Source organism: Sorghum bicolor, chromosome 6, assembly GCF_000003195.3.
Source record: "Sorghum bicolor cultivar BTx623 chromosome 6, Sorghum_bicolor_NCBIv3, whole genome shotgun sequence".
NCBI lineage: Eukaryota > Viridiplantae > Streptophyta > Magnoliopsida > Poales > Poaceae > Sorghum > Sorghum bicolor.
In genome coordinates this window covers 826,583-852,676 of record NC_012875.2, presented here as the reverse complement: position 1 = coordinate 852,676, position 26,094 = coordinate 826,583, and the positions used below count along the sequence as shown (strand labels likewise).

General features: G+C 44.6%; 3 protein-coding genes across 5 annotated transcripts; all 3 read right to left on the bottom strand.

The window, feature by feature from the left end:
- On the bottom strand, positions 3,481-5,904 carry LOC8080247. Its single transcript, XM_002445981.2, has 4 exons — positions 5,747-5,904; positions 5,118-5,591; positions 4,010-4,894; positions 3,481-3,876 (listed from the first exon to the last, which is right to left on the bottom strand). The coding sequence occupies exons 1-4, from the start codon at positions 5,756-5,758 to the stop codon at positions 3,817-3,819; spliced, it is 1,431 nt and encodes a 476-aa protein (XP_002446026.2). The 5' UTR covers positions 5,759-5,904; the 3' UTR covers positions 3,481-3,816.
- Positions 7,560-9,940, bottom strand: LOC110436137. 3 transcript variants are annotated; one of them, XM_021462385.1, is made up of 4 exons: positions 9,815-9,940; positions 9,251-9,697; positions 8,046-8,867; positions 7,560-7,913 (listed from the first exon to the last, which is right to left on the bottom strand). In XM_021462385.1, the coding sequence occupies exons 1-4, from the start codon at positions 9,827-9,829 to the stop codon at positions 7,800-7,802; spliced, it is 1,398 nt and encodes a 465-aa protein (XP_021318060.1). In that variant the 5' UTR covers positions 9,830-9,940; the 3' UTR covers positions 7,560-7,799. The 3 variants fall into 3 exon arrangements, with proteins under 3 accessions (XP_021318060.1, XP_021318061.1, XP_021318059.1); XM_021462386.1 differs by having other exon boundaries at positions 9,251-9,694; positions 9,815-9,920; XM_021462384.1 differs by having other exon boundaries at positions 9,251-9,721; positions 9,815-9,904.
- On the bottom strand, positions 23,242-25,663 carry LOC110436632 (glyoxylate/hydroxypyruvate reductase HPR3-like). Its single transcript, XM_021464043.1, has 2 exons — positions 24,944-25,663; positions 23,242-24,024 (listed from the first exon to the last, which is right to left on the bottom strand). Exons 1-2 carry the CDS (start codon positions 25,526-25,528, stop codon positions 23,497-23,499), a joined length of 1,113 nt encoding a protein of 370 aa, XP_021319718.1. The 5' UTR covers positions 25,529-25,663; the 3' UTR covers positions 23,242-23,496.

Sequence of the window (26,094 nt, the reverse complement as noted above, 5' to 3'; positions counted from 1 at the left end):
TGACTTGGGGGGATTTTTCGCGGAGCTGAGGAGGAAATTCTGGAGGTACGACGAGCCATACGTACCCCCACACGTGATTTCCGGTCATCGGGCACGCCGGATCTAAACCTTCACTAATTGATATATGGCGCAAGCACCCAGGGGAACATAATATAGCAAAAGCATTGCAGGGTATAGTGTACACGTCTGTGTTTGTGACACTCCATCTGTCACTTTTTCTTTTATGTCTTGCAGGATGATAAATAAATTAAAGGTGCCTTTTGCATGGTTTAATGGAGGTTTAGCTCCTTGTTACAATTTTATAAGAGGAGATCTGGTGATGCCTAAAATAGGGCTAGTCTCGATGAAAATTTCATAGAAGTTTCATACACATTAAATAAAGTAACATGTTAGCAAAAACTACTATTGAAGAAGAGAAAAAGGATTAGAGTTTCATGGGTATGAAACGAGCCAGTGTTGTTTTCCACGTCTTGAAAAAGGGATGAAACCTGCACTGACCACGTTCCTCTCGTTTCATTTGATCCAGTGTGGCCGGCGATGTCATGTGCTTGTCGTCCCCTAGGCTCATACACGTAGTACCCAGAATAGAAGAATTGGCAGTGTGAGTGACAGGCATAATAGTACCATTGCCAACTGTGATTGGGGCTAGCTGAGTAAGAAATAGGGCGAGCAGTGGAGAATTTACCGGAGCCAGAAGTCATATGAGAGGTGGCGCTGGTGTCCAGGAACCATTCGGAGGCTTGGGGTCCGGCGTGGGGGACTCTGGCCATGGCTAGAGCAGCCATGAGCGCTTGCTAGTTCCAGCCGTCGCCGGTGGAGCGTGGTGGAGCAGGCGCCGGTGCATGAGTTAGAGGTTGCAAGGTGGTCAAGTATGCCTGCTGAGGCACACCCAGTCGTGGACTGTGGACGCGGGCTCCGGAAATGTGTTACAACATGCATGGGCCATGCCTGGATCATGCTAGTCCATGGGTTGAACCCCGGAAACCATGGAGTGGATGACAGGCAGTTACTAGCTTGGCCACCGGTGTTGGAAGAACCACCACCTCCACTATTGCTGCCAGGGAAGTTGCTGTGGCCATGACACCGCTTGTTGCCGTGGTTGTTGAAATGTGTGTTGGTGCCCACAGTTGGTTTGGCTAGACCGAGGGACGCCATTGACAGTAGGAGTAGGCAGCGACACGGTCGGAGGACGGATAGCTCCAGCCGCCAGGAGAGCTTGGTGAGAATCCATCCGGGTGTGTTCCTTGTCGTAGCGCTCCTCAAGAAGAAGGTAGGAGTGCGCCGATAGGAAAGTTTGCGATGGTTGTTTGGAGGTGATTACTGGAATGACATGGTGATAGTTTGGATTGAAGACCACAAAGCATATTGGGTACTTGGCTAGTCTCGCAGACCGGTTGCCGAACATCGCGAAGCATGTTGGCGAGGGACTTGAGGCGACCGGAGTACTCATGGATTGTCAAGTTGCCTTGGTACAGGTTGCATTACTCAGCCTCCAGTTGGACAGCGCGGTGGAGCTCATTGTCGCGGAACTCAGCCTCGATCGCATGCCAAACGGAGTAGGCAGTGTTGCGGGGGTGGCGAACGACGTTGAGAACGTCGGTGGAGATGGAGTTGAAGATCCAATTGAGAAGACATTGATCAGCCACCTGCCACTCCGGGTTGCAGCGCTAGGTGGAGGTAAGGGAAGCAAAGACATGTGAGCGGAGGCTAAACTTGTTGATGACGTTGTCGAAGGTGTGCCATTCAACATAGTTTGGGGAGACGAGATCGAGGATGATTGGGACGTGGGACATGATGTTGATGGTTTGAAGAACTAAGGCTGATGGAGTCACGATGGGAACAACATCCTCGATGTCATTGTCAGAGGTAGAGAAAGAACAGGAAGAATGAGACGGTGAAGTCTCAAGATCAGAGAAGAGAGGATTGACATTCATGCCGTCCATGGTGGCTAGAACGAGAGGGCGGAAGGGGGGATGGGTGGCGAGAAACATAGGAGGATCAAGCTGCACTAACTCATACCATGAAAGAGTGAACAATGGAGCCAACAATCTTTACTGTGCTGAATCTGCTGATCTTAGTGTATTTGTAGGCACGTCTGTAGCCGAGCGCATATGTGACATGGTTGACGTCATGGGCGCGTGTGTGGACTTAGGCAATGCGGGAAAACCTCAGCTACACTATTTGAATAAAATACAAGTTACACTTTATCAAGGTGCTCTCACAACCTCAATCTTTTTTCTCGAACAGAGTACGTGGAGTTGAAACCTTTTGGCTGAAAAACATGGAGCGGAGCAACCCAAACACCCTCTAAATATGACCATCTTAGAAATAGTTTGTGTAGTAATTAGAAATCGCAGTCTGAACAGAAGTGATAGAAATGTCCACCAACACCAATTAAACTGATAATTTTTTTTATAAGTGAACACACATATGGTATATATCAACCAGTATTATTGAAGTGTAAAACATTTGCAATGTGTGGTCATGTTCTCAGACGCCATTGTTATAAACAGTCCTTCCATGCATATACTCATCTTAATAGGCCATGCATGCATGCATGCAATTATGAACCCCCAGCATGAAAGATGCTTGCTGCCAAGCTCATGTTTTGCATGCATGAAAGATGCATGCATGCAAGCATCCTGGAATCTTTTCTGGCGCTTGGTGGAAGTGGACCTTCTTGAGAAATTGCTGCCAAGCTCATGTTTTGAATCCTAATTTGCCAGACCCGATAACTATACATGTAGGATCTGAGGACTACTATCGCAGCTGGTACTCATGCTATTGTTTGTGGGAGATGTATAGATCCCAAACTGAAATCCTATATTTTTGTTTTGACAGGATGCTAATAGGCTGCATAAATTGAACATCCTGTACCAAATGCTAACCATGAGGGGGATGAAGGTGATTCTCCTATATCATTCTTGAGAGAGATGAATGAAAGGGAGTGATGCAAAGATGAATGAGACGAATGAAGAGACATAAACTCCTCCTATAAGCTTGCTGCTTAAACAAGCATTATGGCCTTGCTGTATGTGGCACGAAAATGGAACAGATTGATTCTCAAAAAAGAATTCAACAGATTGGATTCTTAAAAGTCCTCTGGATTATTTTTTATCAAGTAACATACGTGCATGGTGAAAAAAGAATCTTGCATTTTTAATGGTTTCTAGTGGCACCAATTTGGTACTGCAAATTTTAATGTCTTTTCTTTAAAAAATCGGTCAAAGTTTAAAAAGTTTGACTTAACACAATTTTAGGAATTGAAACTTTCAAAAAAAAAAAGATGTTGGAAGAAATATGAGCTGTATTTAAGTACTAATTAACAAGATGAATTAACACGGTTGAAAAAACTGTCAAAAAAGGTGAGAAGGAAAAACTATGTAGAATAAAAGGTAGGAACCGGTGAAAAGATATGCTAAAATAGAGAGAGAGAGAGAGAGAGAGAGAGAGAGAGAGAGAGAGAGAGAGAGAGAGAGAGAGAGAGAGAGAGAGGCGCTTATTGAGAGATAGGTACAGAGAAGGGATTCAATAATAGAAGAGCAGGTACAAAGAAGGGGATTCCTGCGTATATGGGAAAGGAGAGGGAATGAGAGGGGTGGGAAATCCAGTTGACCAACGCACGAATCTTAGAGCACGTTTGATGGTGCAAGATAAGGCATGCGGCCGCATGCCGTTGTGGACTTCTCCATTCGCTCGACCTTGTTATACAACAGTCCTTCCATGCATATACTCATCTTAATAGGCCATGCATGCATGCATGCATGCAATTATGAACCCCCAGCATGAAAGATGCTTGCTGCCTGTCCCTCCATCTCATCCACTTTTCGTGCTGCCGGTGCCGCAGTGCCTGAGCTTGATAGCAACCAGTGTGGCCTTGGCACGTACATGCATGGTATAGTGTAGCTAGGTTAGCGACGTGAAAAAAAAAAGAGAAGGCAACAGCGCCAGCCACATATAAATAAATTAAATAAAATAAAATAAAAATAAAAACAAAAACAAAACGTACTGTATATATGTCGTGGTGCATGGCTCTGTCGATGGCCTCCACCGATGCCTGCCGTAGGGCCTCCGTGACTTGGAATTTCACCGCCCCTGCTGCCTCCTCCTCCGCCTTGTCGTACATCGCCGACAGATCCAGCTTCACCTTGTGCCAGTACTCCACTCGCTCCTCGATCCACTCAAGCTCCTTGCAGCTGCTCGTCGACGGCGGCGGCGGCGGCGGCCTTGCGACGGTGACGACAGACTCGCCGAGCGCCACCTGCTCCTGGTCGTCGACCCAGCTCTGCTTATAGCTTCCGCCCACCGCCAGCAGCTCCATCGTCGTCACACCGCCGCCGTCGTCGTTACCCTTCTGCTGGCCGCCTTCCGGCACGTTCAAGTAGACGGTGAACTTCCTCTCTTCGCCCGAGGAGATGGTGCTCATGGTGATCTCGGCGGACTGTTTGTCATCGCCTATCTCGCTCTTGTGATCGTCGGCTGCCGCCGCCGCCGACGACGACGACGACGACTCTATCCTCAACAGAGACACCCCGGGGTGCAGCGATCTGAGGTGGATGTTCACGTCGACGGCGACGATGGACGTGGGCTTGTCGGAGAGCTGGGCCAGCTTCTCGGCGACGGCCATGGTGTCGACGTCGTCGTCTTGGGTGATGGACGTGTAGCTTCCAGAGGTGGCGTCGGCCATGGCTCGTAGGGCTTTGGCGCCGCCGCCGCTGCTGTCTTGTTCCGACACCGACACACCGAAGGCGTGGATTGGGTACTTTATTAGTTTATGTTGGGTCAGCGTCTCCTTCATGTCGTCGGTGTCTCTGAAATAGTGGTCCTGTCCATCGGAGACGAAGATGATGATGGCCAATCGGTCCTTCTCCTCTGCCTTACGCTCATCTAGGATCTGTACGTTGGCGTGCACATACACACATGTTGGTAAATTTTGTTCTAAATCGATCTCAAGACTACCTCAAACCTAACTTGACCAAGTTTACATGATCACTTTTAACAAAAGTAATATGTTTTTTAGTTGATAATATGCAATGTACACATACCGTATGATAATATATATATATAATACTATAATAGGCCTGAAAAGTATTTGCAAATATGCATGTACGTTTTACCTTTGCGGCTATTTTCAAGGGCATCAAATAGTCAGCCTGACCCCCTGGTTTGAGCGCATCCACGGCATTTTTGACGGTTTGTTGGCCTTCCATGTCCATTTCCGTAAGTGGTGTGACCTGTTTCACCACGTTACTGAAGGGCACGACGGCGAGGCGGTTCCGGCGAGCGCCACCGGCGGCCACTGCCGCCGCCGCAGGGCCCAGACTCTGGATGGCTTTCGCCATGGCTTCTTTCGCCAGTTCCAACCTGTGGTTCTCCACGGTGGTGCCGTTGCCGTAGTCCCAGGCCATGCTGCCGCTGACGTCGAGCACCGCCACGACGTCCACCGGGGCACGCTCGTGGAGCGTCGTCGTCGTCATCTCCGCCGGCGCCGCATTCACGCACACGGTCACCGGAAGGTCGGTGTAGCTCTTCTCCCTCGGGATGGACGTCACCTTAGTGAAGGTGCTCAGCTGTAGGGCGGATGGCTTGGCCTTCACACAACATGCATCCATGCATGGAGTTCATATATATGTATATATAACCTAGCTATGTGATGATCTATAGATTTATTTGTATAGTAAAGAATTTCCACGCGTAGATGGAATAGAACATCCATCGTCCATGATCCATATGTATAAAACCTCACCTGTCCTGCCATCTCTGCAACTGTGGCTTATTCGATACTAGCTAGCTGTATGGATCGATCGAGTATATAGCCTCCTCGATCGAAAATTCTAGCTTTTCTCTGTGTCTTCCCTGTGCTCGATCAATGCATGGTACATGATTAATTTCTCAATGCAAGCTAGGAAGTAATATATAATATATATAGACGCGTTGGGTGGACGATGTTCGATGGATGGTCATCGTCGCAGGACCACCGTCGTCTTGATGAAGATATATATATGCCATCCGATCGATCTTAGCGCTGTCATCATCACGATATGCTTTTGCCGTCGTCGTATGCAGCCAAGCGGGCCGTGATTCACGTTGCCGTGTCGTCGTTTATTTGTGGTCATCCATACAGGCCGTGACTTTCAAAAATGACCGAGGAATCAATCGATTCGGTTCGGTACGTGTCTGACCGAATGCCTAGAGTGACTTGCCGTGATTCACGTTACCGTCGTCGTTTGCGGCCATGCATACAGGCCGTGGTTCACGTTCATGTGCTAGATTACAAAATTTCTCTAGAGGCTATATATGCATGCCCAGGACCACGGCAATCAGTGATGGAAAAGAGATAACGAAATCTGTAATGGGCATCAAGCGTGATCCACGATGTTCATTTCTATATTGTTGTCTAGACTCTAGACTACCCACGGTATGGGCAGAGATCGATGCTGAAAAGAGGAAAAGAGAAGATTGGAGCACCAATTTGCACGTTGGAGGTAGCAATTCCTAAAGATTTTTTTTTTTTTTTTTTTTGCCATTGAGGATTGTTCGCTCCTCGATACTTAACTGTGCCTTCAGGGGAGAGAGGAAGAGTAAAAAAGAATACATGTGCCTGTCAACATCTTTTGGGCTATATATGTGTCATGTTTGAACCCTTTAAGGACACATCTAGGGGTCCTCGGCCACACCTAAAGGCCATGTGGGCCCACCTAAAAGGCAGTGTGGCCACATGCGCAAGGTAATCTTTTGGATTGGCTCTGAGAGGAAGACAATGGACTGTGAGTCAGCGGCCTTCAGAGGAAGGCACGCAGGCGATCTAAACCGCATACTTTGGCTGGGATGTGAAAACTGCTAGGGCCTTGTTTAGTTCTGAAAAGATTTCGAATTTCAGAACTGTAGCACTTTCGTTTTTAGAGTAACTAGGCTCAAAAGATTCATCTCGCGATTTACAGATAAACTGTGCAATTAGTTTTTATTTTCGTCTATATCTAGTGCTTCATGCATGTGTCGCAAGATTCGATCTGATGGGGAATCTTGAAAAGTTTTTGGCTTGTGGGGTGAACTAAACAAGGCCATTCATATGAGTTGAGTTTGACTTTGCATTCTTGTATCGATATGTGCTGAAATGATCGAAATGCTCCTATAGATCTAGGAATATGCTTTGGATCTAGCTTAACAGTGGAGGCAAATCTTGTTCACCTAATGTAACTTTGGCACTATAAATAGTGCTCCTATAGAACAAAGCGAGTGCTCTTTATTGTAAACAAAATCTTATCTCACTTGCATTCGCATGCTACACCTCATTGCACTGTCTAAGACTGGTCGAAGATAACACTAGGTATAAACAATAACATCACTTAATATATACGACGTCGATTGTGTCTTCCTTCTCTTCATGTGTGGTTGTACATGATTGTAATTTGTCTCTCTTTTTTTAGTATATGCACATGGAAAACCCATGTTTATATTCTAATATGGTGGTCTATCATTTGTTTGTAGTTTTGTGTGTTCTCTTTTTGAAGATTTTTTTAGACATTGTAATGGATTAATTTGTTCCATCTTCAAATCTCTTCAAGAAGAGGCATCGAAGTATCTGACATTGATTATTACAAGTATGACTCAAAGATCACAATGCGTTGTTGAAATGTGTTCAGAGTTTAGACATGGTAGACTTTAGCATGATAGCAGCACAAAGATCACAATGCGTTCTTTTTTTTTCTGAACTGTTGCCAGCATATTATTCATTCTCAACAACACAAAGATGCTTTAATTTCCTGTCCGTGTTCTTCTCTTCCACGGCTGGTATGTTCTTAGACTGGTGTCTTGGCAGGGTGCAGTGGCGTGGGAGGTGAATTTTCCATAGCGGAGCTGCCGCCGTTGCCACTGTCGCCGCCACGCCTCAGCTTGAGAGCGAGCAGGACGGCCTGCAGACAGGAACGGTCGTGAAGATTACAGTAATTAACAGAAAGATTAATCCAGTACGTAGTAGGTTAAAATTAATTAACAGCTAATAGCAATGTGCTGTGACTTGTGATGAACTGGTATAAACAACTTACGTTGTAGATGTCGTGGTACATGGCTCTGTTGATGGCCTCCACGGACGCCTCCCGGAGAGCAAGAGCCTCCGTGACATCGCCACCGGACTTCGCCCCTGCAGCCTCCGTCTCCAACTTGTCATACATCGCCGACAGGTCCAGCTTCACCTTGCACCAGTACGCCACCCGCTCCTCAATCAAGTCAAGCGCACCACCGTCGTCTGTCCTGACGACGGTCACCATGGACTCGCCGAGCAGCACCTTCTTCTTGTCCATGTCCGAGCTCTGCTTATACACCCCTCCAACCTTCAGCAGCTCCAAGACACTGTCGCCATCATCGGTGCCGGTGCCGTCCTGCTGGCCTTCTGCAGCTGGAACATCCAGGTAGACGGTGAACTCCTTCAATTCTCCGGCGGAGACATCGCCGACGACGACCTTGCCGGACGTTTTGCCGCCACCGATTTCGCTCTTGTAGAATACAAGAGCATCGTTATAGGCCCAAGACGACTCTAGCTTGGATACAACCACTCCATGGTGCAGTGTGGTGAGGTCGATGGTCGTGTCGACGGCGACGACGGAGGTGAGCCTGACCGAAAGCTGGTCCAGCTTCTCGGCGAGCTTCGTCTCGAGGTCGTCGTTCTCGATGGGAGTGTAGCTTCCAAGTGTCTGGTTGGCCATGGCTTTCAGCTTGGAGGGACTGTGTTGTGCTGTGAGACCGAACGCGTGGATTGGGTACGCTGTCGGGATGTCTTTCTCTAAGAAGGTAACGTCATCTCCGTTGGAGACGAAGATGATGAAGCCTAGACTACGCCGTTTCTCCGCCAGACTGCGTCCATCTAGGATCTGCACATCAATTAAACATCGAGCAAAAAAAAACAAACAAAATTAAAAGTAGTTGAATATAATTTTGCCTCCATACATATATATTACTACTAGTATTCTCTCTATCATGTAATATAGTGCGTTCTAATAATTTTAAAATAAATTAAGATAGAACATAAAAAAGTATGTATTCTCATTTTATTTCCTAATAATCAAACGCTATCATCAACCTGATTCATAATGATTGATTGATAAATAAAAAATATTTAATACAAAATTAGGTTTTGTCCTCTAAAATAAGTTATATAATTTAAGGTTAAATTTTATAAATACTAGAATGCATTGTATTACATGACGGAGGGAGTAATCTACAATCTAAATCTAAATCTAGTTTATAAAATTACCTTTTTGGCCTCATTCAAGCCAACAGAAAAGGTGGACGGCCGACCCAAGACTTTCAGCGCATTCACAGTCTCAATGGCACTTTGCTGGCCTTGGGCAGTCATTTCCAGAAGCTCCGTGCTGGTGGCAACCTCTTGGTTGAATCCTACAACGGCAAGGCGGTTCTGGGCGTCGACACCCAGGTTGTCAATCACCTTGGCCATGGCCTCCTTCACCCTCACCAGCCGGTCGTTGGGTTGGTGGCCGTACTTGTCGTCGAAGCCCATGCTCCACCTGAGGTCGATCGCCGCCACCACATCCACCAGGGTGCGTTCGCCTTGGACGAAATCCGGCGGCGCCGCCGTGACGCGCACCGTCACCGGGAAATCACGGTAGCTCTGGTCCCTCGGGATCGACGGCACCCTTGTGAAGGTGCTCAGTTGCACCATGGATACCGCCGCCGCCTCCTTCTTCAAAAAGGAACACAATAACATATATACGAAGCCAAGATGGAAGAGAGTCGTTCAATATTAGCTGCTCACAGCATGTTTGAGTGAATGAACTATATAGTAGAGAACTTTGCATACCTGCTGCCCGGCCATCTCTGCTAGCTGGTTTCAAGATTAGCTGCAAGCTAGTGCAGTAGCTACCAGCAGGCTCTTCTCTCTGGGTGCTCAATGAGACATCGTTATATCTCAAGGTCAAGGGAATATATAGAGACACATGCATGGAATATTTTTAATTCGTTGGGTAGGGTCAGCAACAGAGACGTGTGCATCTATGGGGTAAAGTTTATTTTGTCCTTTAAGTCATGTGGCCTCATTCTCCAACTCATTAGGCCAGTCTCAATGTATGTTTCATAAGAATATCATACACATTAAATAGGGTGTCACATAGCAAAATTGTTGACTTGGCAGGATCATTAAATGAAGGAGTTTCGTCAGAAGAGAGAGGAGTTTCATCCTCATGAAACTCATGTGGCTCGGTTACCCAGTTTATAGTCTTCGTAACTATGTCATGAAACTATGCATTGAGACTGGCCTTAGATTCATATTGAGAAGTGTACAAACATATATCCTAATGCAAAACCATATTGAGAAGTTAGTGCGAATTCAATAGGTAGAAGAGTAAAGGTATATGTGTTTAAAGGCAAAATAAAAAAAAATGTGCCGGACCATCTTCACGTGCATGTATGCATGCATTAGTTCAGATGTCACATCACATCTAGGACATCCAGGTGGATACCACTTAGATTGCAATGACATACCTCACTGATGGAAAATAATTAATCTTTAGCTCTGTTAACTTATTTTATAAATCGTATTTTTTCTATCAGCGAACAGTACTTTCGACTATAATTTTTAGATCAGCAAATAGGCTCTTCGTTGGTGAAGGAAATCTGTGATACTGCTAAAAATGATTTTAACAGGCACCTTTATTTTTCTCTCAGCCATGGTTCTATTTCTTGCCACCCCTGAAAATAGAACGTGCAGATATTAGTGTCCTATGTCACGACCTACAAACTGACTCTAATTAAAAATTAAGTCTTATGGATGGATGGTGTAAAAGGTTGAGGACATTACAAGGCTTCCAACTTTTTGGTGGTCGAGGTTCACGTGGTCTGGTCTCTTTTTATCTGTTTGTCTTTATCAGTTTGTCTGCTACTCTCACATAATATACCTATCCACAGATCTCTCTGGCTTAATACCTCCGTCTCAAAAAAAATATGTGAATCTCGAATATCGAGGTTAGATTAGCATAGAAGTAAAATTACACATATGCTCTCCTATATTCATGTGCTTCTCCTAAGTTTTTTCAGCCGTACGCTGGTTAAAAAAAACATCCAGATGCTTCCACACAAGTTCAGAATGAATATTTTACTCTATCCGCTAATAGCAGCCACACAATAAATTATAGCCGCATTTAAATATGGAGTGAAATGATGAACCGTTCTTTACAAAGTTGATGTCTACAGTATAACTATGAGTATGTTTACATATTTTTGAGAAAAATTTCAAACTTCAAGTTTCCATTATTAATTATGAGACGGAGGAAGTATTTATTAGCTCCCACTTCTTCTCTCTCCCTCGTCTCGTCTCCCATCAACTTGCACTCTTATTCTTCCATAGAGTTCACTGTAAATGCAATAAGCTTTTTGGGTTTTGGTGTTGATGATCACCGGATTAGAGGACTAATGAGGTTTATTAAGATGACTAGCAGGGAATCATGAACGGAGGATGTTGAACAGGTCAGAGGAGCCCCTATTCTCAAAGGAGCGCAGTCCTAAGCTCTTCGAAGGTTTAAATTCATTTATGTTGGAATTTGACTATAAGAAAAGTTGTACTATTAAGAGGGGCACCAGGTCTATTGAACAAATGATGAACCAGATGCTTAAATCTTCATCTACATCCTCAACCCTCAGCCAAACCAGTATGCTTTGCATTCCTTTCTTTGGCTGGTCTAGCTAGGGAGGCAGTGCCGCCGTTAATCTAACCACTGGAAGACTGGGGTATAAATATCCATTCCTCTTGACTATAACGGTCATTGGTGCCATTCACGTCATCTTTCTTTAATCCAACTGTTACAGAACACCAGTGCTCACATCTCTCTCTCCTCCATTGTTACTCCTCAAGCTCCCAAGCAAATCCTTGATTTTCACCATCAAATCTTGAGAGAAAAGGTAGCAAACTTTGATTGGAGAGCATATCCATTGTTTCCCAAAGTCAAAAGAGCATTTGGTTCATGTTTGGCCGGTGGCCTTAAGGTTTGTTAATCTTGGAGCTTGCTCCTAGTTGGCTAGGCGTTGCCCTAGTGCTAGCTAACTTGTGTGGCAGCCAAGGCAAGTTTGTAAGTTCACCTTGCAGCAAAGAAATCACTCCTCCTTCAAGAGGTATCACTCTTATTTGAAGAACAAGGGAAGGACAAGCCTTTGTGGCAAGTCGGTCCTTGTGTGGGTACCTCAACAACGTGGAGCAAGCCTAGCCTGGATGTGGCAACCGCTGAACCACAGGATAAATCTTTGTGTACTGATTTGTATATTACTTACTTGTGCTGTTGAGTTGCTTTTAGGCTTTGAGTTTGATATACCTCGTGGTTGTATTATTGTAGGTTTTGGTGCTTATTCTGGTGTATACTAACTTGTAGGGAGTTAGGAATTTTATTTGATCTAAATTTCCCAAAGTACTTTTTGAATATATTCTTGTTGCTCTCTGTGTGAGGCTGGTAGTGCCGCCCTTCCCTGGTGAAACTGATAAAAGTTGAAGTTTGAGTTTTGATAGGCCTATTCACGCCCCCTCCTCTAGGCCATCCTGGACTACCAGAGATCCTATACTCACCGATGCGGTCGTGTAGGTATCACGCCATGGCATGTGTCTAGTATGAGAAACCTTTGTATAGACGAGCAATTAGGATTTACAAATGTAGCCTTAGCACCCGCCTCTGTAACAATATGACTCTTAATAAGAGATAGCAGAGGTGAGGTTCACACCCGCCCCTAAAAATCGAGTAAAAACAAAAAAAAAATAGTGCACCCATAAGTCTAGAACACATGTTCATAGGTCATCCTCAAGGCTAGCTACCATGACCACTTGATTATTCATGGCTTGCTAACCTTGAAGCCATGTTGCCATTTTTTAGATAAAGGATAAAACATTATCTAGCCTCTACATCCATCAATGTACATAGCCAATTATTACAAAATTCACAGATTAGGAAACGAGCGAGAACCAGAAAGTCTTATACATAGACTATGACACTATAGCAAACGAAAATTGATGCTTCCACCCTCTACATGAAATCTATGCGGATCTTGCCATGTTGTCATGCATGCTACAAATCCATGCGGATCTTGCCAAAGCCATCGTAGCAAAAATATGGGCCTTCATTCCTCCAACAAATCTAGGCCATGCTCACCGGAGCTAGTGTAACACCCAAAATTTTGATTTCAATTAATAGGAATTAATTTGATTTATTTAAGTATTTTTGTGAACATTTGAATCTAGCAAATAAATAATTTTTATGGAAAATAAATAAAATTTATCATAAGACTAGTAACCTTGATTATGCATTCATGCTGAAGCATATTTCATGTTATGCTTGTTGCTTTTGGTTAGAAAGTATTTGCACACAAAACTCGATTTAGAAAATGTTTTGGGAGAAGAAAACAGAAAAGAAAAAAACTTTTCACCCCCGCAGCTCGGCTTCCTTCCCGCGGCCCAGATCACTTTCGGCCCAGCAGCTGGCCCGCGCGCGCTCTGCTGTCCCCTCCCTTCTCCCTTGACTCGCTGACAGCCGGGACCCTGCCTTTCTTCCTATGACGAGTGGGGCCCGAGGAACAGCACCGTCTTCCCCTTCTTCTTTCCCTGTTCATAGCCGAGCAGGACTCCCGGGAGGAGATCAATCCCGCGATTTCTTGCCTAGCGCGTAATCCGAAGCCCTATAAAGTTCCTCGCGACGCCCCGTGCTTTGTTTTCCCTCGTCCGCGCCGAAAAACCAAACCCTAGACGCTCCGCCGCGTCTTCTCTTGATCTCACCGTGGCCGAACCTTTCCTCCACCGCGGCGAGCCCTCCCAGCGCGTTCTCAGGCCGTGTCAAGTACGCAGGTGAGCTCGGGGTAAGCTCCTCTCTCGCCTGGTGCTTTCTCTTTGTTCCCTAGCGCTCGGAGTTGCAAGATCCGCCATCTCCGGCGAGCTCCGGGGTGGCATCCATGGCGTCCGCCGTGGAGCTCGCCGGCGGCCGGCCGTTTCCTCCCCTGAGCGAATCTTGACCGTAGGTTATGAAACCTAGCGCCAGGATTAGAAGTTACTCCTTCGGGGTAACTTTTCCTAAAGAGCCCCTGGACAATTCCATATTAGAACCCGTCGTCCAAAGCGCCTTCCGATTTTACGCCTTTTATTTTGGAAAACGTATTTTTCATCGGTTTGAACTGGAATACGCTTTCTGCTATTTACAAGTTTGCCACTGATTTTATAATGCTTATAAAATATTCATTTTAAATCCGTTTTGGTCCATTCAAATTTCGTTAGATTCGTATTTACGTGCTCTAGATTTATTTTCTATTTTGAAACTTTTTATTTTCGCAGTAGCATTTTATTAATTATTTCTCTATAGGAAATCTTAGAAAATTCATAACTTCTACGTTTTAATTCTGATTTTCGTGAACTTTACGTTTGTGTGATCGTAGCGCTGCGTAGAATATTTTCATAAACTTTTATATTTGTTTTACCACTGTTTGGTGTATTGTTCTAATTATAGCTTGTTTGCTTCATGTATGATTGTCTACATTGGATTGCGTGTTGTTGATTGATGTTTGGGAATAGACGGTGAGCCGTACGTTGGTGATCAAGACCAAGTCTTTGAAGACTAGCAGGCTCAGGAGAGCTTTGATCAAGGCAAGTATAACTTGGGATTATCCTTGTTATCTATACACTTTTAATACATATATCATATGCATGTGTCCATCTTGATGACTTTAGCAAAATCATAGATGATTGTTATCCTGAATTCCTTGTTACCTATTTGGATATGCATTTGGGTAGTTCTTGCTAGTGCTTGATTATTAATCCATGATCTTGTAACATGAATATTTGAATATACAATAAACAATAAAATAAGCTTTCTAGCAACTTGAATATAAAGGGTGGAAAGAACTCTAGCTTTTGCTAGATTGATCTTGACCCTCCATAAGGACTTATCCCTTGGCAAAAGCTGGGACAACTCGTACAACCATGAGGGCTATATGGCTCTGGCTTTAGCTCAGTATGAAGAACTTTTCTAGCTTGTTAGAGGTTACCCAAAAGGGCGGAGGGCTGAACCGTTTTGGGTATAGTGTGGCCTCTATCTGTATGTGTATAGGCTGCGAGTCATTGTGCCATCGGAAGGGGCTCTATATCTGCGCGCAAAGGAAACCTTGCGGCCCTAACATGTTAGACGAACTTTTGAAAGGCTTCATAGTGATCCCTGCCGACCTCCCTAGGAAGGGGGTTAAGAGACTAGCTACCTCGGGCGAAAGGGTAAATCATGACTCATTGGTAAAGATGTACAACCTCTGCAGAGTGTTAAATCTGGTATACTAGCCGTGCCCACGGATACGGGCGGCCCGTTAAACTGACGGAATAGATGGACACAGATGAACATGATTAATGATGATAAATGATGGTTTATTATGTTGTTTATATGTGTTATTCTTAATTCTTGTATACATTGATCATGTGGTTATGGGATTCATTATGCTACCTTGATATTTGCTATCCAATGATTAAACATGCTATCCACTATTAAAAGCTAAATGCAGTTAAACCAGTGTCAGCTATTTGAGCCTCATGAACCCCTGGTTATACTTGTTGAGTACGATATGTGCTCACTCTTGCAATTTCCAAACACCCCAGGTTATGCAAGTGATGATGTTTGGAATGAGGACTACCGTTATGAGTACTAGGTTTGGAGTCAACCAGTCAACAGTGTCCCTGTGTGGAGCTTCTGTCGAGAGCGTTGTTTAATATTATTATCATTTTTGTGTAAGACTATGTGATTTATTATGTTCCGCTATGTAATAAACACTGCAATGGTATATTTGAGATTTGTCTACTTATGTGTGCGACTATTTCTGGGGCACATATGAGTCTTTTATGCATCCTATTTTGTTCTTAAAATATGGGTGTGACAGCTAGTCTCCATCAATACAAGATCTTCCTTCGCCCCATTGCTAATGGAGTGTCCCATATCAACACTGCCATTCATATCACTAACGGAGGGAAGGGTGGGGCTTAGAGTGGTGAGCCACCACCGACACTACCACCCCTTTGTGCCCTCTATCAGACCGTTGTGTCGTGACCTAGAATAGGGCACCAGCCCCTTCGCGTCCGTCGGGCCGTTATGTTGTCAGTTGTAGCTTCTTCACCATGTTGCCCTGCCACACACCGACCTAGCCTTCTCCACCATGCCGCGCAATGTTGAGCGAAGAGAGTCAAGAAAAGAGAGATAAGGAAGACAGAAGACAAAAGGTGAGAAACTAGCATGGCTGAAACTCTAGTGTTGCATTTATATACTCGAGGTTAGCATGGAGTTTTTGGACTTATTTCCTAAGAGCATCTCCAAGAGCATTCTATTTGGGCGTGTGGGGTTCGTCTCTAGAAATAAACTCTATCTTTAGAGACGGACCTCTTAAATGGCTTGTGATGTAAACAGATTTATGTTGTTAATTGATTTTGAATTATCTCTATAAATAGGGTACCTATCTCTAACTAGACATTTTAGAAGATACGGACAATATCAAACCACTTCTGTAAATAAATAAAGTTGTTTCCTAAAATCAATCTAGTGGCAGTCGCCACGAATCGACCGGGCAGTGTCACTCTGCAGCGCCGTCGTGACACTCCAAATCCAATATCATGAGCATCTACTTGTTTCTTGCACAACGAACTACGAGTCAACACGTGATTGGATCTCCTTATGGCATGCGTTCCTTGATTTCTTCTCTTTTCTGCCCTCAAATCTGTGTATGCAGGTCTTGGTCCTCATGTGTCATGCGGACACTGGCCAGATTTTTTCTTTCTTCTTCCGTACATAAAAGTTATATAGAATGACTTATATTAAAAAGTTAAGCTGATGAAACCAAAAAGAGAATGTGCAAGCACTACTAAGTTAGTACTATTAAGTTACTTGTCCAAGTTATGCTCAGGTTAACATTGTTAAGTTATTAGTCGAAGTTGTGTTGTTTGATTCAGTTATCTAAGTTATATGAGGCCGATTAAACCTAAAAGAGAATGTGCGAGCACTGCAAAGTTAGCACTGTTAAGTTATTCGTCCAAGTTATGTTGTCTAGTTCTGTTTTCTAAGTTGTAAACCTAAAAAGGAATGTGGAAGCCTGTTAAGTTATTCGTCGAAATATGCTATCTAATTCAGTTATCTAAGTTATATGCATGGTTCTCAAAAAAAGAAAAAAATATTATGCATGCGATCTAGCAAGAGAAAAAGAAGTGAAGTGAATGAAACCTACTCTGCCAAAAAGAGAAAGAGAAGTAAAATAAAATTAGAATAGAACATGCGCTAAGTAAAGTGAAATTAGAATAGAACATGCGTTGTCCAAAATTAAAAGAGAAAGAGAAGTAAAATAAAATGAATGCTTTCTATTTAGGCAATTTTTATTATCTAAAAATTGTTTGTTGGTATCTTTTTGGATGATGATCAGTGGCGTCCTCGTGACACACACAAATCTCGATAGCTCTTATCACTGGGGATCGACGACGTGACCTTTGTGAAAGTGTTTCGGTTGAATCATGGATACCGTGGCTTTCTTTGTCGAAAAGAACATGCATGCATGAAGTACTTGAATATATTGTTCATCACACGTACGATGTCAAAAATACAAAACTTTGGCGATATGACAAATTTTAGTCGTTCCTTACTAATAGTATTGTTATTATAAATATATTTTTTTGTCTATGAATAAATAGATTTCTAGAGTTGTCAAATTAAACTTTTAAAAATTTAACCGAATCTTTTAGAAAAAAAAAACATCAAGAGTTTTGATAACAAACTAATATCATTAGATGTACTATAGAATGTATTTGTATAATATGTTTATTTTATATTATAAATATAGTTATTTTTTCTATAAAATTAATTAAAATAACGTATGGATTCTAGAAATTAATTTATTTGAGGATAGAGTGAGTAATACATACGACAACTGTGCTTGAGGGAAAGAACTTTTTGCATACAGCCTAGGCTTCCTTTGTGCTCAATGATGACACGTGATTTCCCAAGGGAACAAAAATAATTCCCTGTACTTGAGGGAAAGAACTTTGCATACAGCACATATTGGGTGCCAGAACCATATTCACGTGCGTGCATTAGTTGGGACGTCACATCTCCACGTGTGTAATGCCTAGATTGGAATGATTCTACTAGAACCATATCTTCATGTGCTCCCTCAGCCTCAAGCCTAGATTGGAATGATTCTACTAGAACCATGCGTGCATAACGCCACGTACTCCCCTGGCCTCAAAATAGATTTTTTTTTTTTTTGCTAAACCCAATACAGATCAGGACGAGCGCGTCGCCTATCAATGAAAGAACAACACTCCAAAGGACTGAGTAGGCACCATATGGAAGAACATGGTGCCAATAACTAAATGAATAACGTTGTTAAATCTAAAAAAAATATGAACACCTTTACCAAGTTGAGGATTTAGTTGAGAAAGTTTCACTATAAGGAATATAACCACATGAGCCACTCTTAGTTTGCCTGTCCCAAAATAGATAACCACATGATTCAAATTTTATCCTAAAATACTTGACTTTCTCATATTTTAATACATATTTCTATTTTTCCAGTTTACCTCTCGTTTTCTATATGTATAACGCTTACTAGATACGATGATTGCACTAGAGGATGTCCCATTTCCAATTCACCCACGGAAAAATACATAAAAAACACTTTTTCAAGATGCCTCTATTCCTTTTTTTTAGGTGCCCCTAAAATACAAAATAGTATCCTGGATCATCAACACGTATGTAAAAATTATATTTCTAGATGTGGTTGGTGTTTTAGATGCTGGAGGATCATGTGGGTTATTAGCATGTTTTTCACCCATCCACCAAACTCTCACTTATCCCTCCATCACTCATTTTCACCTATCACTTATCTCTTCCCTTCCCCCTCCCTCTCGTCTCCTTATCTCCTCCCTATAGTTCACCCGCTCAGACATATGAGCAAAGCCACTAATGTGATATTTTATTTTTTATTGAGGTTACAACGCGATGTACTCCCTAGAGATGAAAACGGTTGGGAAAAAGGTCTAGCTGTTTTCAAACACATTTTCTTACGTGAAAAAAAAAACAGAATCGAAAAAAGAAGGTCAGGAAAATGGTACCAGCTAGGAAAATAGGATGTCGGAAAAAAAAAGATCTGCAATTCACCGATAACGGTCGGGAGACGGTAACTCCAAACATAACTGACATAAGTCAACAACGACATAACAGGCAACGCATCATATGCAACCCAGCTTCGTGTATGCAACCACCTATTAAAACTACATGATCTAAATCCAACATCTGAGTTTTTTTCACTTAACCTCTACCTGTGGGTTTAAATCTACAACATAGAAACTACAACAGAAAATAGGAATACCATATGTCCATAGCTGACCTGAGGCAGATCGAGAACAAACACAACAAGAAGTCAAGAACCACATTTCAGCTGTTTCGGATGGAAGCAACAGTCAAACGAATAAGCCTAATGGATTGACTACTTACTAGTCCTGTGAGTTTTTACACTCCAATTCTCAATGTTCTGTACCAATTCAGCTGCTTCAGTAAATCTTGTTTTGTTTCCAGATTCAGCAAACATGTGCAATTGGAAGAGGAGTTCTCCAAAGATGTTCTTAGTCACTAGAAGCTAGACAAAAAGCAATGGGCTCTCAAGCGTGTGGGGCAAAGGAATTTGTTACGACATCGCCAGTAAATATATGTAAGAAATTCAGTTTCTGAAAAATCACAAGGGAACCACGCAGCCACAGGTTACATTCTTCTAAAATTACACTTCCACCAACATGTTGCTTGGACTAAACTTAAATTAAATTTCAGACATCCAAGTTCCAATGACTAACGTGAGCTGGAATCCCCGCTCACCACCCAAAGTCGTTAAAAAATGGCGTGTGACTGAAAAATACAAACAAGATTGCTGATATTGATAATATAATTTAGGTAATCAGCAATCTTAGCCTTAAGACACAAATACATGTAAAACCTGCAATCACAAGTAAAATTTGAATTTAGGCAAGGTTGCATCAAAGTGAGGCAGCCAACAGGAAAATTCATGTTGATCTATTTGCAGGCTAAACACGCATGAATGAGCCAGAAGTAGAAGCACTCCTGTTGGTGGAGCCATCTCCACTCGAGGCGGCGGTGTGCCACTTGTAGTGTTGCCCATAAATGATGCTAGAGAAAGAGAGAAAATGTTTGGGGATCACTAAGCACACTGTAGCATGTGATGTCAATTTAGAGTAGTGTTAGAATAATTAGGAGCGGACCATGTAGAAGCACCGGTGCTTCAAAGACAAGAGAGAGAAATTGTGTTAGGTGTGTGAGAGAAGGTGCGAGAGCTGTCATTTTGTTTTCTTATGGTTTTATTCAACACATTTTGGGGCATCTGGTGGGGGCCACGGTTGCGACTGCATGAAGTGATGTCACATATTGTAACCATCTGAGCAGCCGGTATTTCTTCTTGGTGTGGCCCAATATATTTTACACTTCACTCCACATCATGGAGGACCTAAGGGAGAGGGGCTAGTCGGCCAGATGGGCAACATGCCGGCTTGAGAGAGACAGAGAGCTAGAGAGGGGTGGGGTCAATCGGCTTGGGTTGATCGAGCAGAGAGAGGGGTGAGGTCGATCGGCAAGGGCTGATCGGGCGACAATGGGGTGTCTTTGGTCTGGCGTATAGATGGCGTGAGTGGAGAGAGAGAGAGAGAGAGAGAGAGAGAGAGAAAGAGAGAGAGAAAGTTTATTAAGGTTCAGTTTGGGCCGGGCTATGAGGGAGGAGACAGCTTAAGATTCGGTTCTAGGGAGGCAGCGGGCTGGGCCGCACTAGTCGCTGCCCTGTGCGTTTGAGCTGTTGGGCTAGTGTTGCTGCATATGTCTAATGCGGTATTGCTGCCAGGAAGGTTCCAGCAAAAATATAGGAATTGACAAATGATTGAGAAAAGCAATTCAACCGTTTTCGATCCCGTTTTTGCTGGAGTTCCCTTTTCCATTTTTCTCTATGTAAACGGTATATGATCGGTTCAAGCCATGTACAACGCCTACCGTTTTCAACTCTCTCTTACTCCACCTTAGAGGAAGGAGATCATATCCATCCCTCAAAAACAAAGCTCCTTCCTGAACATTTTGGTGAAAAAATAGCTGCAACAATAGAGAGAGATGGAGAAAGATGTCTCCTTGGATGGGTGAGCTCAAGCTGGGAGAAAGGAGTAAAACGGGTTAGGGTTTTGTATTGTAGCAAGGACACTGACGAGTCAATCTACAACCCAATTGGTGACAGTAATATTGTCCGGCCACAATCGGGTAAAACCATAACCTAGCATTGGCACATATCAGTGATGGGTTGTTGTCGATGTTTCCCCTATCATTGTCAATTTGTGACTCAACCCAACAAAGAGATGGGGCTTCGTCATTGTTGGGTCAATAGGATCCCAATCATTATCTAAATCCTAGCTTACGACTTAGCAAGTTTTAGCACCTTTGTAGTATGATCTAGTAGATATTAAGTGTTCTACAATGATTTATCATTCTTTTGAGTACATTTTGTACAACACTGTTTTTTATCACGCTAATTAGAAGAGCTGTTTGCATTTTTGGCACTAGGGTAAGTCCAGTTTGAGACTGTTGAGATAAGAAAGAGAAGTTTTCTCGTCACCAAGAACTAGAAAATGCTAAGGTGAGCAACTCCAACAACTTGGTTATTCTTGTTGAAGATGCTATTTTAAAATTTGTATATCAAAAAGTAGGCTTCCACAAATGTGTTACCTGATTTATAAAATAGAAAGTTAGTTATCTCTTAATTTTCGGTGGCCAACATATATAGCCAACAATTGGCACTAGCTATCTAATTTTATAAAATAGCAAAGGCTGTTGTGGACCTCTTCTTTTTTTAAATAGTTATCCAACAATTGGCACTAGCTATCTAATTTTATAAAATAGCAAAGGCTGTTGTGGACCTTTTCTTTTTTTAAATACTTATCTATTTTACAAAATAGCTAAACAATAGAATTTGACTACTAATTTTAGCTAAACTATTAAAGTTGCTCTCTTCACTACCTCGAGCTAGCTGGGTATCTACCTAAATTTTAGGATGTTTCTCCTGTTTATAATAAGATAAGAACAATGGACGGAGAAGTTATATATTTTTAGATCGGCAAAGCTTGCTGGTAGCGCGTGAGCAACTCTCACTTTGCACGCACCCCTCCTCCCATGTGGGTTGTGCCAATCTCGCTGCAGCCGAGCGAGATTATGTCTATTTAAACTAATCTGTTAAATCTCTCAATTATTTAATAGTGTTTTTTTCATAATAAATAGTACTTCCAGCTATGATTGTTTAGACAAGCAAACAGGCTCATTGCTAGAAACACGTCGTATTTGTTGCCTGTCTATGTGGCAGCCATCGAAGGTATGGGCGCACGGATGGAAAGTACAATTCTTCCTTCTAGCCCGCCACACACCCACCAGCCCTCACCGTTGCTCCAGACACAGCACGACACTAAGCACAACACGACACGATGGGGCATGGTGGCATTGTCGTGCCGTGCCATGCAGTGACGTACTATAGCCCATTAGTTGTGTCGTGCCATGGTGTCAGGCATGGCAGCCCACACATGCCAGTGCCGGCCCACAACCACATCTTGTGTCGAGGTCATTGCGTCATTGCTGTGTCCGACACCGTCTTGCCGCTAGCCGCTGCATCGCCGCTTCCTATTTCATCCATGCTATGGTGCAGAGCTTGCCCCACCGCCGTGCCGAGGACGCCATGCCATTGCAGGACGGGAGGATGGGCCATGACGGGAGGACATTGCGCCATCGTAGAACGAGAGGGGTGCCGCAGCACTGCAAGATCAGAGGAGACGAGAGGAGTCAGCTGTTAGGACCGGGGAGGAGGCCACGACTTGTGGGGAGGATGGGAGAGTGTAGACGGGGAGGAGAGGCTTATATATTTTCATCCAATGGCTAGAAATTCCCCTAAAGTCATCTAATGGTTAGAAAAGATTGGGTCGCATTGTGCCAACCCAATAACCGTACCGTGCCTAGGCCAACAGTGCAGACCGGAATTGCGGCCCATGATTGAGCCCAAGTACGGCACTACGACAAAGCCGTGCCTAACACGAGCACGACAGCAGTTGGGTTGGGCCGTGCTTCTTAGTGCACTTGGGTTGGCCCATAGTGCTAAATCTATAGGAGGATACAACATATAGAGTGAAAATGGTGATCTTCTTTTCTTTTGAACACTAAAATACTCATCTGATCAAATGTAAAAAAAGATTGGACGTGGCAAATCTTAAAAATAGAGCCTGTAATTGCATCGTGAATGTAAGCTGCATTTGCATGACGCTGACGTCAAAATAATACTACTACTGTAGCTGAACCAAATGAACGCTACTCAATGAATGAACCTCCAAATCAACAAAAGAGTGATATCGACAGTCCAATTTATTTGCAGCAAATATACCCCCAAACACCGTGGCAGTAAACCGTTGTAGTGTCGTCGGTTCAGTCTTCAGAGCGCGACGGGGCTCAGCAGCGGCTTCCCGGCGAAGAAGGCCTCGAGGTTCCCGGAGACGGTATCGAGCACGCCACGGATGGACTCCGTCGTGGCCACGGCCTTGTGGCTCGACAGCACGACGTTGTCCATGTCGAAGAGCTCCGCCGGCACGTCCGGCTCGTTCTCGAACACGTCGAGCCCGGCGCCGCCGATGACGCCGTCCCGCAGGCAGCGCACCAGCTCCGGCTCGTCCACCAGCGCGCCGCGGCCGACGTTGACGAGCACGCCGCCGCCGCGGCCCAGCGCCTCCATCACCTCCCGGTCCACCGCGCGCCGCGTCTCCTCCGTCAGCGCGCACGCCAGCACCAGCACGTCGCTGTCCGCCGCCAGCGCGCGCACCGTCGGGTAGAACGTGTAGGGGCACGGCGGCGGCTTGCGCGTCCGGGAGTGGTACGCCACGGCGCAACCGAACGCCGCCAGCCGCCGCGCCACCAGCGAGCCGATGCTGCCTAGCCCCACAATGCCGACGCGCTTCCCGCTCACCTGCAGATAAATAATGGAGGAATAAATCAAGAACCTTGGCGGCGAGAGCAGGTTTTCGCCGTGGCCCGCCGCCCGCCGCCCAGCCGCAGTGCCGGAGGATGTACGCATCAGCGGCGGCGACATGGCGGAGCACCGCGACGACTAGACCAACGGCATAGTCGGTGGCGCCAGGCGAGTACGTGTCTGCGGCGCCGGCACGCTGCGAGGTCGGTTCCTTTGTTGCCTCTTTTTTTTTTTTTTTGTCGAGCATTGCCCCTACCTCCTCATTGGCCATCTAGGCGAGAGCCACCATCTAGCCTGAGTTCTAGGTTAGGGGCTATCATCCACATGCCTCCTTCTCATCAAGAGACTAAACAGGGAGGCGCTTCCTCCTCGATGGTGCACCCCTTCCTTTGTTCATCCTCGCAATGAATTGAGAGATGCAACTTGTGCCCCTTTGGCCGAGATCCGGCACCCCCTCTCCCACCTGATCTTTTGCAACTGTAGTGGTGGTTCTTCTCCCTAGAATCGAGCATGTCCGTCACGAAAGGAACTTCTTCTCCGTCCTTGTGATTATTTTGGAAGCCGGCCAGGAAAGGAACTTCTTCTCTGTCCTTTGCGATTATTTTGGAAGCCAGCCAGCGATGGGAGAAAAGTAGCAAGTTAATTTTGCCGTGTGGTCTGAGATAAATTATCCCAAACAAGGCTAATGCACAATATGCATATCTAAATGGTATATCATCATATATACCATTATAGACCGTTAACATTTTGATTAATCCTGGGCATAGGGCACTGATGCCCTGATTTCGATCCTGGGCACGGGGCAGGGTTTTGCATGCACAAATCAAGAACCATGCATGCACTATATATGTGTTTGACTTGGTCAATCCATGGATCAAGAATGCAATCGCGTGGCGTGACAATGTCAAGCGGTTACCTTGGTGGCGAGCGGGTAGTCGCCGTCCATGGCCCATCGGCCGCGCCGGAGGTGTGCGTCGGCGGCGGCCACCTTGCGGAGGACGGCGACGACGAGGCCGACAGCATAGTCCGCAATGTCCACGGAGAACGTCGTGCCGGCGTTGGTGACGGTGATCCCGCGGCGGCGGCAGGCGTCGAGGTCCACGTGGTCCAACCCGACGGAGATCGCGGCCACGAGCTCCAGCGCCGGGAGCCGGTCGATGAGGTCGGCGGTCACTGGCCTGAGCCCCGGCACGAACAGGACCCGGGCCTCGGCCGCCGTCGCCGCGTCGGCGTCCGCCGCCAGGACGAACCTGAACTGGCCCTCCATCACCGGTGTTAAGCCAGAGTCCGACGGCTGCGACAGCAGCACCAACGGCTTGGCCCCCGCGCCGGCGGCCGCCGGCGTCATCCTTCTGTTCCGGTACGATTGGATCTGTAGGAGTAGGAGCCAGAGGATTTGGTCCGGAGAGGCAACAACGAACCAGCGACAATTCAGTGGCAAGACATCAACGATGGGTGAGTGGGTGGTTGACAAATTCAGTGATAAGTATAAACCAATCATTTACCCGTTCAGGTGCAAATCTTGTTGCCAAACTCCTGTTACGTGACGGTGCTTACGATGATGACGGCTCGCCTCTGCTCATGTTTTCTTCTTCAACCATTTTGCAAAATAGTGAAGGTTTTATGTAACATTGAATCTTACGGCACAACCATGAAACGTTAAATATAAATAAAAAATAACTAATATTTTGCAAGATAAATCTTTTAAGTTAGGGCTTGTTTGTTACAGTTATGAGCTGTTTTTTTTGCTAAACATTTATTTCTAAAACAGCTTAATGAGTGAAGTTGTTTTTCTTCTCCTCTCACAAAGATATGAGTTGAGATGAAGTTGAAAAAAAGTAGTTTATTGCAGCTCTCTCTCTCTCTCTTATTTTTCTCTCTCATCTATGCATGAAGTAGTTGGTGAAGCTATTTTAATAAACATTTTTTCAAAACAGCTCAACTTCACCTAAAAAGTTGTTCATGAAGCTATTTTCTAAAAAAAAATATCTTTACTAGTAAAGTTAAGCTGTGCCAAATAAATCTTTAATTTGTTTATGATTAGACAAAAATTATCAAATATAAATG

Bases quoted from the DNA above. Each gene is read 5' to 3' on its own strand.
- LOC8080247 (XM_002445981.2), bottom strand. The intron at 4,895-5,117 runs GTAAAACGTACA...GCCAACGTACAG, and splicing joins CCTTGAAAATAGCCGCAAAG to ATCCTAGATGAGCGTAAGGC. The intron at 3,877-4,009 runs GTACGTTTTGTT...GTACGTGCCAAG, and splicing joins TGCACCACGACATATATACA to GCCACACTGGTTGCTATCAA.
- LOC110436137 (XM_021462384.1), bottom strand. The intron at 8,868-9,250 runs GTAATTTTATAA...ATTGATGTGCAG, and splicing joins GCTTGAATGAGGCCAAAAAG to ATCCTAGATGGACGCAGTCT. The intron at 7,914-8,045 runs GTAAGTTGTTTA...TCCTGTCTGCAG, and splicing joins TGTACCACGACATCTACAAC to GCCGTCCTGCTCGCTCTCAA.
- LOC110436632 (XM_021464043.1), bottom strand. From the start codon at position 25,528: ATGATTGGTTTATACTTATCACTGAATTTGTCAACCACCCACTCACCC. The intron at 24,025-24,943 runs GTAACCGCTTGA...ATTTATCTGCAG, and splicing joins ACTACCCGCTCGCCACCAAG to GTGAGCGGGAAGCGCGTCGG.